The following is a 16261-nucleotide window of genomic DNA, read 5'->3' as shown; positions in this document are numbered from 1 at the left end:
CCAAAAAAAAAACCAAATCCAAAAAACCAACAAACAAACAAACAAACAAAAATCCTCTCACTTCCATGCAAATCCCACACATTCCATGGTCACCAGCTCTCCACTATCAGTGGACCCACATTCCAATAACCAAGTAAACCAAAACTCTTAAGGCTTAATTAATAAGCCAATTAGAATCATGTATATTATAAACACAATTACAAGATGCCAATACAGTAATTTCAGAGCTGATTTGTTATGATAAAAGCTTTAACCCAAAGTTCTAACCTTTAGATAACCCCACGTTGGACTCCTCCTTTTGTTTCTCTCCTCCTCCAACCCTAGCTCCGCCCCTCCTTTCCTGTCCAATCATAGGCCTTCCACTGCGCTAATTTGATTGAACGTGGAAAATCTCGCACCAGGGATGTGTACACAGATGTAAGAAAACCCTGAGAGCCTAGCTCCCGCCTGAGACTCCACACCCTGATTAAAGACAGATGAGGAAGGTTTTGGAGACAGACTTAGCACCAAACAGAACCTTTCTCTTGTGCAATTAGACTTAACGTTGAGTCATCCAAGTCTGCCCTTTGTCGGACCCTGTAGGGGAGGTACCCAAACATCCCACCTTCTTATCCTTCCTGACTCCGTGTCCCTTCTCCTCCTGCAGAGTGACAAGGTGACCATCGTTGACCACCACTCTGCAACCGAGTCCTTCATCAAACACATGGAGAATGAATACCGCTGCAGGGGGGGCTGCCCCGCCGACTGGGTGTGGATCGTGCCCCCCATGTCAGGCAGCATCACCCCTGTCTTCCACCAGGAGATGCTCAACTACCGACTCACCCCGTCCTTTGAGTACCAGGTCCGGCCCCACCCTGCCCCAGGCTCCCTTCTACCCTGAGACCCACCATGCATGAGTCAAGTTTTCCCAAATCCCGAGGGCCATTTTCAAACAGGTCAGTGCAGTGGACGTGGGTGTGCCCAGTAGCCCGAGAGAGACAGAGAGCCGTACAGAGACAGGAAGTAGGAAAAGGAAGTGAAGATACAGGAAGCGTTGAGCTAGACATGGTGGCACACACCTAGAATCCCAGGACTCGGGAGAGTTGATACAGAAAGATGAGAAATTTGCAGCCAGCCTGGGCTATGTATTCAGACCCTATTTCAAACGCGGAGTCTAAAGGGAACGGGGCTGAGCGGGAAGGCCTGGTGGGACACTGCAGGGAGATACACCCATCACCTTCTACAGGAACATGTGTGGCCATCCCTGGCTCAATCCCTACTCTTTGGGACTGAGGTGGGGCAGCCCCGCCCCAGCCCCAAGGAACTCTGGGTATCTCCTGGTGGGATTGAATTTCCCCAGGGCTTTGTTTTGACTGTTACCGTCACTTCTCTTCCCAGCCTGATCCATGGAGCACCCACGTGTGGAAGGGCACCAATGGGACCCCCACGAAGCGGCGAGCCATCGGCTTCAAAAAATTGGCAGAGTGAGTGCCCTGCACTGGGGGATGGAGGGATCTACTTGTCCACAAGCCGGGAGTACCTGGAGCTAGGCAGGTGCTGTACCATGTGCCAACACGGTGATGGATATGTCCATCCCGCTCCACCAGAACACAGGCACACACACACACACACACACACACACATACACACACACAAAGTATTGAGTTAGGGAAGACCAGGTTGAACTACATAATCCTGTCTTATAATAATAATAATAATAACAACAACAACAACAACCACCACCGAAGTTCCTGAGTTCAAATCCCAGCACCCACATGGTGGCTCACAACAATCTGTAACGAGATCTAATGCCCTCTTCTGGGGTGTCTGAAGACAGCTACAGTATACTTACATATATTAAATATTTTAATAATAATAATAATAACAACAACAACGTTTTACTTAGCCAAATGGAAGATCAAGAAGCTATGGACCAAGGCCCCTGAGGAATCACTTTCAATCCAGAGTCAAGCTGGCATATGTGTTGTACACCACAAAGATGACTTAATGGGGTCACCAACCTTCTGTCCCAAGAAACAAAACCCCACCCATCCACTTAGTAGTGACCTTTGTTTGGCAGAAGATATTTTGACACAAACTAAACTAGCTTCTGTTCAGCCCCCAGATCCTTAGAACCCTCAGGCACATCCAGATGTACAGCAGGTACCAGCGATATACTGGGGACCCCAGAGGCAAGACTCCGGTCCACCCCACAGTACCTGATCTAATGAACTTAGACCTAGTAGATGGTCCTGTTCTCTCTCTCCATCCCTACTTCCCTCCATCCTCTCTTCCCTCCATCTCTGCGCCTTCCTATCCCTAAGAGCTCACCAGCCGCCTCCTTTCCTTACTAGAGTACCCTAAACAGTCATATTTGGTTACAGTTTCACCCTGCAGGCTCCAGGATAGAAAGGCAGTTGCAAGAAACACTGTTACCAAGTTCAGGGTGGAGACCCTATGAGTTAATTATACATGCTCTCTGGGCTCCCAGCCTTCCAGGGGAGCCGTCCAGGCTCCTTCCATTCCTCTCCCTCCCTCCCCCTGAGCTGAAAGCCTTCCTACAGTGTGGGTGGTTTCCCTAATTGTATAAAGGGATGAACTTAACCGCCAATAAACCCCAGGTGGGAGATATCTAGTCATTTGTTTTCTAGGAGATTTCTAGTGAGGATAGGAATGGAAATTCAGGTACAGCTAAATCTGTGGTGGGCAGCCACTCCTGCCCCTCCCTCTCCCCCTCCCCCCCCAGTACAGCCCTAGCTTAAAGTTCTCCAACTTGGTGTCAAACTCCCCCCAGTTTAGGCACAGCGTCATTAAAAATTGACAATTTCTTTTGATAGATAATTGATGTCTATCTAGGTACCTACTAGGTACCAAGGTCCATGCAGAAATTTAGCTAGATATGTATTTGTAAATAAAGCAATCTGATTCTTCCTTTGTGGGTGTAATAAACCACTGACGTTCAACCACCTCAGAGGGTAAAGGTGTTGCTGCCAAGCCTCAGGACCTGAGTCTAAATCCCAAGATCTACATTGTGGAAAGAGGACTAATTTGGGGAGGCTGACCTTTAACCTCCATGCCTAGGTTGAGGCAATAGCACAAGGCTATTATTCGTGAGCATGAAATAAATTAACACATGACATAAATTCTTTTCTCAAAAATCTCAGGGCCTGGGCATTATTGGTGACATTCTAAGGCTCTCAGGACTAGATACAACCACACAACAACAGCCAGGTTGCCAACCTTGGACCTCAGAACTTGTTGCATTGGGGAACTAATGGAGCAGTCAATACAGTCTCTGAACTCTGGTGTGTGCTGTGTCTCTGGGGGTCCCTAAGTCTCAGCATCTCGCGTCCCTTCTCTGTTCCCCATTTTCTCTGTCGGCTCCCTTCCAGGGCCGTCAAGTTCTCAGCCAAACTGATGGGACAGGCCATGGCCAAGAGGGTCAAAGCGACCATCCTCTATGCCACGGAGACAGGCAAATCCCAAGCCTATGCCAAGACCCTGTGCGAGATCTTCAAGCATGCCTTCGATGCCAAGGTGAGAGAGAGTAGCATCAGCTCCCTGGATCCTTGTGGAAAATAAATAACTCACATATTTGCATACAGAGGTCCAGACCACATGAAACCCCAATCTCTAGAGCAAACTGTTAGGACACAGAGGAAACGCCATCCCGCTGGGTATCAGTGTGAAAAACCTAGGTCCATGGGTCTTATCAGCGCAGGACTTTGTAGAGCTGTTAACTATCAACCTTTATCTACGAACACCCATGACTAGCTATATGTATTTCCCAAATGTATCTGACCGTGAAGCTCTTGTTCTCATGAGGCATCTGGGGAGACCGGGGTTCCTTAGAACATACGTTGAGAATATGCAAGGAATGCTAAGACACAGCTGGCAGTCTCGCCCTATGGGAGGCACTTCAGCCTTGGAGGGCTCAGGTCCTCTGGAGCACTGGAGGCTTAGAGAAAACTGAGCAAGCCTGGTCAGGCACTGCTGGATCAAGTCTGGCTCACCATGGTCAGGGCTCCCTTTACTAAAAAATCCCATGCCCTGGGATTGGGCACATGGCTCAACTGGTGAAGCCCTTGCTACCCGAGCACGAGGACTGGAGGAGTTTGGATAGCCAGCTCCCAAATGCAAGTGTGCGGTAGTAAGATCTAGTCTCCTAGCAACCATTTCACTGCGCCAGGACCCAGAATTCCCATAGTCCTTCAGGACACAATGGCCACAGCAAGATTTCATGAGAGTGAAAGGCGTTGGTGTTACCCGTGTGAGCCCACGGGATGGTAAGCATCTACAACATTGGGCCCCATTGCAAGGGGGCAACTGGGAAGTGCTCCCTTCTTCCTTCTCACACCCTCGTCCCTGTCACTCTCTCCTGGTCACTGCTCATCCTTTTTCCCTTCCCCCCTCTGGTGTCCCTGCCCACCTAGGCTATGTCCATGGAGGAGTATGACATCGTGCACCTGGAGCACGAAGCCCTGGTCCTGGTGGTCACCAGCACCTTTGGCAACGGAGACCCCCCTGAGAACGGGGAGGTGAGCGGATGCCCCGGTCCTAGCATTGGGTTCCATCCCCCAGAGAAAACAGCCACAGCTGGGACCCCTTCCCCACTCAGATGTAAGCCCTCCCCCATCCCCAAAGCCAAGACTTTGATTTGATCCAACTGGGTGGAATGGCACAATACCAAGTTTTTTCTATCAGTGTCCCTTGGATAAAACCCTTGGTAAGCTGTGTGTTTAAGGCACCCCAATTCTGAACTCACAGAAGTACTTCCGTACAATGAAGACTACAACAGTTAGCCATCCACTGGGGTGATAGTTCACAAATGCTCTTTAAATGGCCACCCCACCCCCCACACTTGGGTTGAACCTGCAGCTGGGGCAATGCTACCTATCTCAACCCCTGACATCTATCCATCAGGCATTGGACTTCTCTTTTACCAGCTATGGCCCCAGACCTCGTGCCCACCCTCTAATATGTTCTTCATGTTGTTTTGACTTCTAGAAATTCGGCTGTGCTTTGATGGAGATGAGACACCCCAACTCTATGCAGGAGGAGAGGAAGTAAGTGAATGTCTCCCAACCCCCAGTGTCATAGGATGCCCTTGGGAACCCTTGACCAGTATGTCTTGACACCTAGGATTCATGTGAAGGCTGGGCCGTGGTTGCCAGTCTTCGGAGGTGGATTTTAGCTTGTAGTCTGGGCTTCAACCGTGGCTGGCATTCTGGTCTCTGACTCAATCACACCTCTCCTCTGTGCCTCTGATTCCTTAGTGATCTAGCAGAGATTATCCTGCTTACCTTGACTCTTTGATTGCTGAGAATCAAACCAGGAAAATAAAAAGATGGGAGAGTCTTAGGAGAGCTGAGGCCCCAATGTCCCCCCCTCTGCCTTTGAAACTCACACTAGAAGTCAGCGGAAGCCACTCTGTCCTTAGACCCGCCCATCTGGTGCTCACGGTGGTTACACGACCAAGGTCTAGGTCAAGTTCAAAGGGTTAAACAAGATACCTCCTAAGGGGGACACCTGTGTTTCACACACAGTCTTGAAGGAGTCCTACCCCGCATTCTAAAGGCATTGTCAAGAGCTAGCAAGATGGCTTAGTAGACGGGGTTGCTTGTCACCGGCCTTAGTAGCTAAGTTCCATCCCCAGGACCGATAGATATGGCAGAAGGATAAAACTGATTTCCCCCTCAAAGCATTTTACAAGGCAGACACGTCTGTGGTCCAGATCATCTTTGGAAACCTCCAGAACCTTCTATGAGGTGTTGAACACAGGGCAGGTACATGCTGAGCCACCCCTCAAGGAAGCCAACACAGGGTTGTTTCTGAAGAGCAAATCCTGTGACGTAAGAGCATACGTGCAGTGCCATAGCTGACTTGTGAAGAAAAATCTCTCTGGGTTTCCTCCTGAGCGCCCAGGACCAACCCCAGGTCCTGAGTGCCCAGGGATCAGAGCCATGAACACCTCCTGGGAAGCCCTTGCTCCCACCACCTCGAGCATCTTAGCCCTCAACCTCCCCATCCTTCTCCTTTCCACTCACAGCAGCTCCCCCATTCCTGCCTCCTTCATGGAGAGATAGGGCGCCATCCGTTCTCCGCTCTAGGTACCCGGAACCCTTGCGTTTCTTTCCCCGTAAAGGGCCTTCCCTCTCCCATGCTGACTCTGAAGTCCGCAGTCTGGTTGCTGCCCGTGACAGCCAGCACAGGTAGAGAGCATCCATGTGTGTGCCTCCGTGTGCTCACACGCATGTACATGCATGTGAGTATGCTGGTGTATATGCATGTATGAGTGAATGTATGTGTGCTGATGTATGTGCATGCATGGGTGCATGGGTGTGTGCTGGTATGTATGCATGTATAAGTGCATGTGGGTGTGCTGGTGTGGGTGTGCATACATGAATGCATGTGTGTGTGCTGGTGTGTATGCATGCATGAGTGCATGTGGGTGTGCTAGTGTTGGTGTGCATGTATGAATGCATCTGTGTGTGCTGGTGTGTGTGCATGCATGGGTGCATGGGTGTGTGCTGGTGTGTGTGCATGCATGAGTGCATGTGGGTGTGCTGGTGTATATGCATACATGAGTACATGTGGGTATGCTGATGTGTGTACATGTATGAATACATATGTGTGCTGATATGTGTGCATGCATGAGTGTATTGGGTGTTGGTATGTGTGCATATATGAATGAAATGTGTGTGGTAGTGTGTATGCATGCATGAGTGCATGTGGGTGTGCTGGCATGTGTGCATGTATGAGTGCATGTGTGTGTGCTGGTGTGTATGCGTGCATTAGTGCATGTGTGTGCTGGTGTGTGTCCATGTATGAGTGCATGAGTGCTGGTATGTGTGCATGCATGAGTGCATGTGTGTGTGCTGGTGTGTATGCATGATGAGTGCATGAGTGTCTGTTGGTATGTGTGTATGCATGTGTGCATGCTGTATACTAGATGATGTACATTCAGCACTGGAACATCCCTGGCTGCTTTTGAGTCTCAAAGAGTCCTGAATTCTAACCTAGGCTGTGCTACTAACTAATGACCTTAACCAAATCCCTTTACCTCTCTGGACTTGGTCTCACTGAGCAAATGGGAAGAAACTTCTGCCGTGCCACTCTCTAGAGGCTGGTGCTGAGGATGGAGGGAATTATTAATGACAGGCACTGCACTGGCAGAAACCTCCAGCCTCATACAGTACATACACGTGCTGATATTTTTACCCCACAACCATCCACCCTGCCTCCCCCGTTAACCACACAGCCACCCCCCTGGTATGCTGCATGACAGATTTGGAGAAGTGACTCAATGTGAGTCTATTTTGGGGGCAGAAAATACACATCCGTGTATTTAGAACCTTGTTAGAACAAAAACTTTGAAAAGCATCCAGCCCAGAAACGCTCTGCCAGAACGCGGGTGTTCTTTTTTGGTCTCTCTCTCTCTCTCTCTCTCTCTCTCTCTCTCTCTCTCTCTCTTCCATCTCCCTCCTTCTCCTTTTGCATTCTAATGTGTTTCTTGGGATTTTGCCTTAGTTTGAGGGGATTTGAAAAGGAAAGGATTGTCTGTTGAATATTGGGAATTTTGTTTTAGTTTTTTTTAAGATTTCATTTTAAATTATGTATGTGTATATATGTATGTATACATGTGTGCAGTACCCACAGAAGCCACAAGGGGATGTAGGATCTCTTGGAGCTGAGTTCTAGGTAGCCATACACTTACATGTGGGTGCTGGGAACTGAACTCAGATCCTCTGACAAAACAGCAACTGCCAGCCCTTCTTTTGTCTAAAGATGAAAAGTCTTGATGGAAACTGATTTTCGTTTTCAGTCTCCTGTTTCCTGTGCCTCTTGTGCTGAGTTCTGGGTCTTGGATATCCTCCTTGGCTGTGGAGACTATGAGGAGATGTTCAGCCTATAAAGTGCTTACCTTACAACTGTGAGACCCTGAGCTCCATCCTCAGAACTCACACTTTAAAAATAAAAAAAATATATATATATATAGCTGGGTGTGGTGGGGCCTCAGAAGACATAGGCCACATTCAAATGTGGCCAGTGATGTTCTAACCAACACTGGGCATGCATCTTCCAATGTACACTGTATGCATGCACACACAAACACCCTCACACGTGAGCACACACATGAACACACATGTACACATGTACCCACAAGCACATGTACTTGTCCACACACAGTGTCCACTCATGCCTCAGATTAGTGCCAAAACAGTTTTTACTTTTCCTAGAAATGTGTCTCACGGCCCTGAAATGTCTAAGAACGTCCCTCTGTGGCAGGCCAGCGTCACGGAGCTTCCTACTGACATATCGTCTGTCTGTGCTGGCTGTAAAGCACCTGGGATGAAATATGACTTGCACAGGCAGGGGACCATGTTTTAAACTTTCATGCAAATATGCGCTGTGGGTTTTGAGCATATTTCCATGTACACCCCAACCCTCTCCTCACCCTTCTCTCCCCTAGACAGCCTCAACTCTTCTTTTATGCCATCTATAAATATACGATTTTTATGTATCGTTATAGAATTTAGAAGCTACAAATGAGAGGAAATATGGAATATTTGTCTTTCTGGGGTTGGCTTAGATAACCATTACCCCTTGCACCCATTTTCCTGCAAATGATGTGACTTTGTTCTTCTTTATGGCTGAAAAGTACCCTCTGAGTACCTACTATGCATCCCACATTTTACCTACTGTGTGTATCCCACATTTTATCAAGTCCTCTCTTCCTGGGACACCTAGTTTCTTATATTTATCTTAATTTTAATCTGTTGTATATTTATATTTTAATCTTTAAATATTTTTATGTTTATATTATTTAATTTTATATTATATTTACCTTTAGTTTATTATAATTAATTTTGAATTAATATGGCCACAGAGAGCAAATAGCTACCATTTTATTTATTGCAAAGGTGGTGTCTTAGTTAGGGTTACATTGCTGTGATGAGACACTGTGACCAAGGCAACTCTTACAAAGAAAAACACATTGGGTTGGCTTACAGGTTCAGAGGTTCAGTCCATTATCATCATGGCAGGAAGTTTGGTAGCACACAGGCAGACATGGTGCTGGAGAAGGAGCTAAGAGTTCTACATCTTGGGTCTGGAGATAAGGCTCAGCAGTTAAGAGCACCAACTGCTCTCCTGAAGGTCCCCAGTTCAAATTCCGGCACCTACATGGTAGCTCACAACCATCTGTCATGAGACCTGTCTCCCTCTTCTGGTGTCTGAAGACAGCTACAGTGTCTCCCTCTTCTGGTGTCTGAAGACAGCTACAGTGTACTCACATATAATAAGTAAATAAATCAAAAAAAAAAAAAGTTCTACATCTTGATCCATAGGTAGTAGAAGTACGCTGTGTGTCACACTGAGTGTAGCTTGAGTATATGAGGCTTCAAAAAACCTGCCATCACAGTGACACACTTCCTCTAGCAAAGCCACACCTCCTTCAACAAGGCCACACCTATTTCAACAAGGCCACACCTACTTCAGCAAGGCCACACCTCCTAATAGTGCCACTTCCTATGGTCCAAGCATTCTAACACACAGGTCTATGGGGGCCATATCTACTCTAACCACCACAGGTGGCTATTATTGTGGTGAGTTATGAATAAGTTGATAAATTCTCAAAGAGTCCAGGGGCATAATTAATAAATAATACTGGAGAGAAGATTCTAGAAGCAGGACCAATAAATTGAAGCACCGGAGTGGGAGCTGGCCCCAGGGGAAGGGCTCCAAGAGAACTCACAGCCACCCATTCCTTTGTCACAGGAGCTACAAGGTCCGATTCAACAGCGTCTCCTCCTATTCTGACTCCCGCAAGTCATCAGGCGATGGGCCTGACCTCAGAGACAACTTCGAAAGTACCGGACCTCTGGCCAATGTGAGGTAAGCAAGGGCACCAGGGACTGAAGTCGATAAGGGCTCTTAGAGAGCAGGGCTCATCTGCAAGGTGGGTCTTCGTTCTGGAGGAGAATTCCCCCCACAGTGTTCCTCCCTTCCTCTGGGGCCTGTCCCTCTCTAACACACGCTACCTGGTCTCCTGTGTGTGAGAACACTTGTATCCAACAACCTCCGATGCATCTTCCTCTAACTCCCTCCCAGAGCCCATCACTAAGGCCTGCCCACTGTCTGCTGGGAAGAGCAGGGCGGCTTTTTCAAGTAGATAGATTTTATACAGAGTGAATGTCTCTGGAGATACCCCACTAAGGAGATCTAGTGTTTATCAACCCTGGGTGCATGTGAGAACCACCTAGGGTGATCCACAGATGGCTGTGCACACTTGTAGTCCAAGGCAGGGGGATGGCACGTTCAAGGCCAGCCTGGGCTACTTTAGGAGATGCAGAAGGAGATACAAAAGGGGGGCGGGAGCAGCAGGGGTGGGGTGTCTGTCTACCAGTGTGATACCTAAGCCTAACTTGAAGATTGAAAAACTTGGGGATTCGATGTGAGTCCAGTTTAGTCTTTGAAGATAAAATCAGTATGTGGAGCCTTGTCCTGGATAACGGACAAGATAAGACCAATGCCCTGTTGGACACCGTCCAGACTAGGTATGGACTTCTCCCACCGTGACCAGATAGGTGAGCCTTTTTTTTTTAAAGCTTTAAATATTTATTTATTTATTTATTTAACGTATATGTGTATACTGTAGCTGTCTTCAGATATGCAGAAGAAGAGGGCACTGGATCCCATGACTGATGGTTGAGCTTCGGTGTGGTTGCTGGGAATTGAACTCAGAACCTCTCGAAGAATAGTCCGTGCTCTTAACCACTGAGCTATCTCTCCAGCCCCAAGATGAGCCTTCAAAATAAGGCTCAGAGCCAGGCCCAGGGGGCACAGGACATAGAGATCCTAAACTGAAGAACTATGTCTATGTTTTTACACTCTTTCCTATTTTGTACATGTATGTGATGTGGTGTGTGTGTGTTGCATGCAGGCACACACACTGCAGTTCACACATAGAGGTGAGAGGGCAGCCTCCCGTGTGGGACTCCCCTTTCCACCTCATTTGAAACAGGGCCTCTTCTCATGTCTGCAGACTCCAAGCTGGCTGACATACTAGGCTTCCTGTCTCTGCCTCTTTTCTGGCTACAGGAATTCTGGGATTATGGGCACCTGCTACCAGATTTACATGGGTTCTAGAAATCTGAAGACTGGGCCTTATGAACACTTTGCTGACTGACTGGGCTGTCTCCCCAACCCAACACTGTATCTTTAAAACAGCTGCAGGCTGGCATTGGAATTGAATAGAAATCAGGAAAACGTCTTGTCCTCTCCACATCCCTACACAGCCTCCCCTAACATCAGCAGCCCACGCCAATGGGCGCGGCTACCTGTTTATCAGCCAAAGCCTGTAGTCTGTATCAGGTTTCACTTATAATGTGGAACAGCTCTTAGGTTTTGGGTTTTTTTTTCTTTTTAGATTTATTTATTATTAAATCTAAGTACACTGTAGCTGTCTTCAGACACCAGAAGAGGGCATCAGATCTCTTTACAGATGGTTGCGAGCCACCACGTAGTTGCTGGGATTTGAACTCAGGACCTTCGGAAGAGCAGTCAGTGCTCTTACCCGCTGAGCCATCTCTCCAGCCCAGTTCTTAGGTTTTGATATCAGAACATAATTTTGTATTACCTTCACATCTTAGGCAAAATTCTGTCTCCCTCGATCCCCCTCCTCCAAATAAAACCATCCCTTCTTCCCACTGGTGGACCTGTATTTAAAGAATTTTACTCAGGAGCATGGCGAGGGACTCAGTCTGAAGAGTGCCTGTCATACCAGCTTGAGAACCTGAGTTCTAGGTGAAAAGCAGGTGTAATAGCAGCTGTATGCAGCTGTAACCCCAGCACCAATGAAGAGAGACAGGAGGCGGCTCAGGTCCCAGTGAGCAGCCCTGCCCCTCCCCCTCCCAAATGCTGTTTGGAGACAACACTTAAAGTTGACATCTGTCCTTCGTACACATATGTACACACACTAAAAATAATTGCACTTCATTATTATGGTGATATTTTAATTTCAGCCACTAAAAAATATGCAGGCATTTGTCTTTCCTTATCTAAACCCACCCCACCCCTACTCCCACCCCCATCCTCCACCCCTATCCCCACCCCACCCCACCCCACCCCCAACTTTGAAATCTTATGTATGTATCTTTGCTATCTGGCCCTGCAGATGAGAATTTAGTCACCTGTTGGTTTCAAGGTTTAAAATAGGAACTTTGTACTCAAAAGTAGCAACTGTCATGGAAACCTGATTCTCCCAGTGACTGTGGCATCGGCCCCTCATTCTGTCCAGAAGTGTTGTCATGAGTCAGCCACCTGATCCACAGCTGGTGAGCACAGGAGTCACGTGTCTGAGGGAGATGGCTGTATTCAAAGGCCGACAGAGAGTTATTAGAATTCTTTTTAGGATTCCTTCTTAAAACAAATTGACTTGTCTCAAATGGAAGCATCCTGCCGAGATTCTTTTCTGTCAAAGATCTAAGGAATGCAGGAGTATAGGTCCAACAGCCCATGTTTCCTGATCATTGCCCTCCTTGCCCTCCCTCCTCAAAGCCACTAGAACTTTCTCTGGAAGCAGCCATCGCTTTTAGAGACCAAGAGAAAGGGTCTGCAGAGCCCTTGGGGTGGAAGTCATCCTTTCCTGGAAAAGTGTTTTTTTCTGAAAGCTAGAAGATCAGCAGGGGGTGGGTTCCTGCTGGCTTCTCTTACTAGCTTGTCAGTGAGTAACCTCCCTGCTGGAGAGGAGGGGCAGAGAAGGAGAGGAAATTGACTTTATAGGACTCTTACTAACCTTCATCACTTCCTTAAAGCTCCTGTTTCAACATACAGTCCCATAAGGGGTTCAAGACTCATGTGAATTTCAAAGTAACGCTAATCAGCCCGTGGTACCAGGCCCGACACACACACCCATCTCCCACGCCCCTCAACCCCCATCACAGACCTCCTCTTTTCTCCTGGACAGGTTCTCAGTATTTGGCCTGGGCTCTCGGGCGTACCCCCACTTCTGTGCCTTTGGGCACGCAGTGGACACCCTCCTGGAAGAGCTGGGAGGGGAGAGGATCCTGAAGATGAGAGAGGGGGATGAGCTCTGCGGGCAGGAAGAAGCTTTCAGGACCTGGGCCAAGAAAGTCTTCAAGGTATGGGAAGCACAGTACCCCAGACAGCGCCAAGCTGTCCATGGCAGGCGCCGGGGGAGGGGGAGACTCGGTGGTGAGATGGCTCAGTGGTAGGCTGTTTGCCTAGCATGGGAAAGGAAGGGAGGTGGGAGGAGGGGAGAAAAAGAGGGAGAGAAGGGAGGGAGGGAGAAAGAAAGGAGACTCTAAGGGAAATGAAGGCAAGAGAGGGGGATGGGAAGGGAGGGCTTGTCCCCAGTGCACACAGCCAGGAGAGAGCTTCAGTGAATTCGAGCAACCTCAAACATGCACATTTTACACCCAGACTCCCGGGGCACTGAGCACCTGCCCTGTGGCTTTTACTCTCTGTCCTCTGCACTGGCCTGGGCTCCATCCTCATCGGCAGCCCCTGAAGGAAAGGCCCTGCCAGCTTCTGTCATTGAGCCTGTGCAGAAGGCAAAGGGGGAAACGTAGGGCCAGGCTCTGTGGGTTGGGGGGGGGGGGTCTGTGTCTGTAAACCTGTCCCTGGATTTCCTCCCGGACATGGGGAGTCAGATGGTTGCCGGTTGACTCACCTCTGAGAGAGCTGTCTCTCCTCAGCTCATCAGCCAGCCTTGACGCCTTGACGGAGCATCCCAGAGGTTAGGATCCTGAAAGGCCTGAACCAGTGGTTCTCAGCCTCCCTAACACTGCGGCCCTTTAATACAGTTCCTAAGGTTGTGGTGACCACCAATCATAAAATTATTTCATTGCTACTCCATAACTGTGATTTTGCCACTGAGTCCTAAGTGTCTGATATGTGACCCCCAGAGCAGTTGCAACCTACAGGTTGAGAACCGTGCTCCTGTTTTCCCATCCCATCCCTGGCAAGAACTGTCACTCATTTCTGTGTCTGTAGACTTTCCTTCCTGTTCATTTCCTAGGGATGGAATCCAATGCCAGATGACATTTCACAACAGGCTTCTTTCCCTTATTATAAAGTTTTTAAGGTTCATCTGCACAGGTCACCACCTTATCCCTTTTTGTGGTCAAATAATATTCCACCATACGATATTTTGCTTTTCTGTTTTTCTATTAATGAACATGACAATGTTTGTAAATCAGCACACAGCCAGATAATAATAAGACCTATGTTTGAAAACTTTAAATTTCACTGAAGAGTAGTCCCATGGTTGTTTATGTCAGATGCCATTATTTGAGAGGCTGGGGCAGGGGCATCACAGGAGCCCAAATATTAAAGACCTTTCTGAACCTGTCTCAGAAAATGTTTACTAATGGTTCTGAGCAGTAACTCTTAGAATTATTGTTTGCTGATAAAGGAGCTTTGACCAAAAAGGAAACAGAAGAAAACAAAAACCAAAAAAATAAAACCATGTATCCAGACAGCGTGTACTGGCTTTATATAATTGTTTTAATCCTTTTGAAGAAGATGAAAGGAAATTCTATGGTATTTACTTTCATTTTTAATGTTAAGCCTCTGGGCATGTGGGATTTAGTAATAAATGCCATCATGGATGTATCCTCAGTAGAAGTAAGGCCCTCAAGTCACTGATCAAAATGTAGGGTGACAGATGGGTGGGGTAGATGGTGGGGGTGTAGATGAATGGATGTATGAATAAATAGGTGGATGGTAGATTAGGTGGAGATGGACAAATAGATGGGTGAGTAGAAAGGTAAATGGCTGGGGGTGTGGATGGATGAATGATGATGGATGGACCAATGGATAGATGGATGGGCCAATGAATGGATGGATGGACTGACCAATGGATGGATGGATGGATGGATGGATGGATAGATGATGGATGGGTGGGTGAATGTTAGAATGGATAGATGGATGGATGGATAGATGGATAGATGATGGATGGGTGGGTGAATGTTAGAATGGATAGATGGATGGATGGATAGATGGATGGATGATGGATGGGTGGGTGAATGTTAGAATGGATAGATAGATGGATGATGGATGGGTGGGTGAATGTTAGAATGGATAGATGGATGGATGATGGATGGGTGGGTGAATGTTAGAATGGATAGATGGTAGGATGGATGGATGGATGGATGGATGGATGGATGGATGATGGATGGGTGGGTGAATGTTAGAATGGATAGATGGATGGATGATGGATGGGTGGGTGAATGTTAGAATGGATAGATGGTAGGATGGATGGATGGGTGGATGGATGGATGGATGGATGGATGATGGATGGGTGGGTGAATGTTAGAATGGATAGATAGATGGATGATGGATGGATGGATGATGGATGGGTGGGTGAATGTTAGAATGGATAGATGGATGGATGATGGATGGGTGGGTGAATGTTAGAATGGATAGATGGATGGATGGATAGATGGATGGATGGATGGATGGATGGATGGATGATGGATGGGTGGGTGAATGTTAGAATGGATAGATGGATGGATGGATAGATGGATGGATGGATGGATGGATGATGGATGGGTGGGTGAATGTTAGAATGGATGGATGGATGGATGGATGGATGATGGATGGGTGGGTGAATGTTAGAATGGATAGATGGATGGATGATGGATGGGTGGGTGAATGTTAGAATGGATAGATGGTAGGATGGATGGATGGATGGATGATGGATGGGTGGGTGAATGTTAGAATGGATAGATGGATGGATGATGGATGGGTAGGTGAATGGTAGAATGGATAGATGGTAGGATGGATGGATGGATGAGTGAATGATGGATGGATAGATGGATGATGGATGGATGACGAATGGTAGAATGGATGGATGGTAGGATGAATGGATAGATGGATGAGTGGATGATGGATGGATGAATGGATGGTGGATGGATGGATGAGTGGATGATGGATGGATGGATGGATGGATGGATGAGTAGATGATGGGTGGGTGGATGGATGGATGGATGGATGGACCAACCAATGGATGGATGGATGGATGATGGATGGTAGGATAGATGGATGATAGATGCATGATGAATGGGTGGGTGGATGGTAGAATGGATGGATGGTAGGATGGATGGATGGGTGGGTGGGTAGAATAAAGAATTGGTAGGTAGATGGACAGATAGCTAGGTAGATGAAAGGGTGGGTAGGTCAATGGATGAATGTATAGGCTAGTGAGTGGATAGTAAAGAAAGGATAGGTATCTGAATTAATAGATGTAGAGAGG

General features: G+C 47.6%; 1 protein-coding gene across 1 annotated transcript in view; it reads left to right on the top strand.

Annotated features, from left to right (window-relative positions):
• Positions 1 to 16261, top strand: part of Nos1 (nitric oxide synthase 1) — a 92887-nt gene that overhangs the window by 46295 nt on the left and 30331 nt on the right. The window contains exons 11-18 of the mRNA XM_052168551.1: positions 647 to 841; positions 1378 to 1463; positions 3372 to 3516; positions 4413 to 4517; positions 4987 to 5045; positions 6090 to 6191; positions 9760 to 9876; positions 12950 to 13124. Of these exons, the coding sequence (XP_052024511.1) occupies positions 647 to 841; positions 1378 to 1463; positions 3372 to 3516; positions 4413 to 4517; positions 4987 to 5045; positions 6090 to 6191; positions 9760 to 9876; positions 12950 to 13124 (984 nt within the window). The remainder of the gene's footprint in view (positions 1 to 646; positions 842 to 1377; positions 1464 to 3371; positions 3517 to 4412; positions 4518 to 4986; positions 5046 to 6089; positions 6192 to 9759; positions 9877 to 12949; positions 13125 to 16261) is intronic.

The sequence above is a fragment of the Apodemus sylvaticus genome, chromosome 22 (genome assembly GCF_947179515.1).
Source record: "Apodemus sylvaticus chromosome 22, mApoSyl1.1, whole genome shotgun sequence".
In the NCBI taxonomy this organism is placed as follows: domain Eukaryota; kingdom Metazoa; phylum Chordata; class Mammalia; order Rodentia; family Muridae; genus Apodemus; species Apodemus sylvaticus.
The sequence above is the reverse complement of the archived record's forward strand: the minus strand, read 5'-3'. Positions and strand labels throughout refer to the sequence as shown.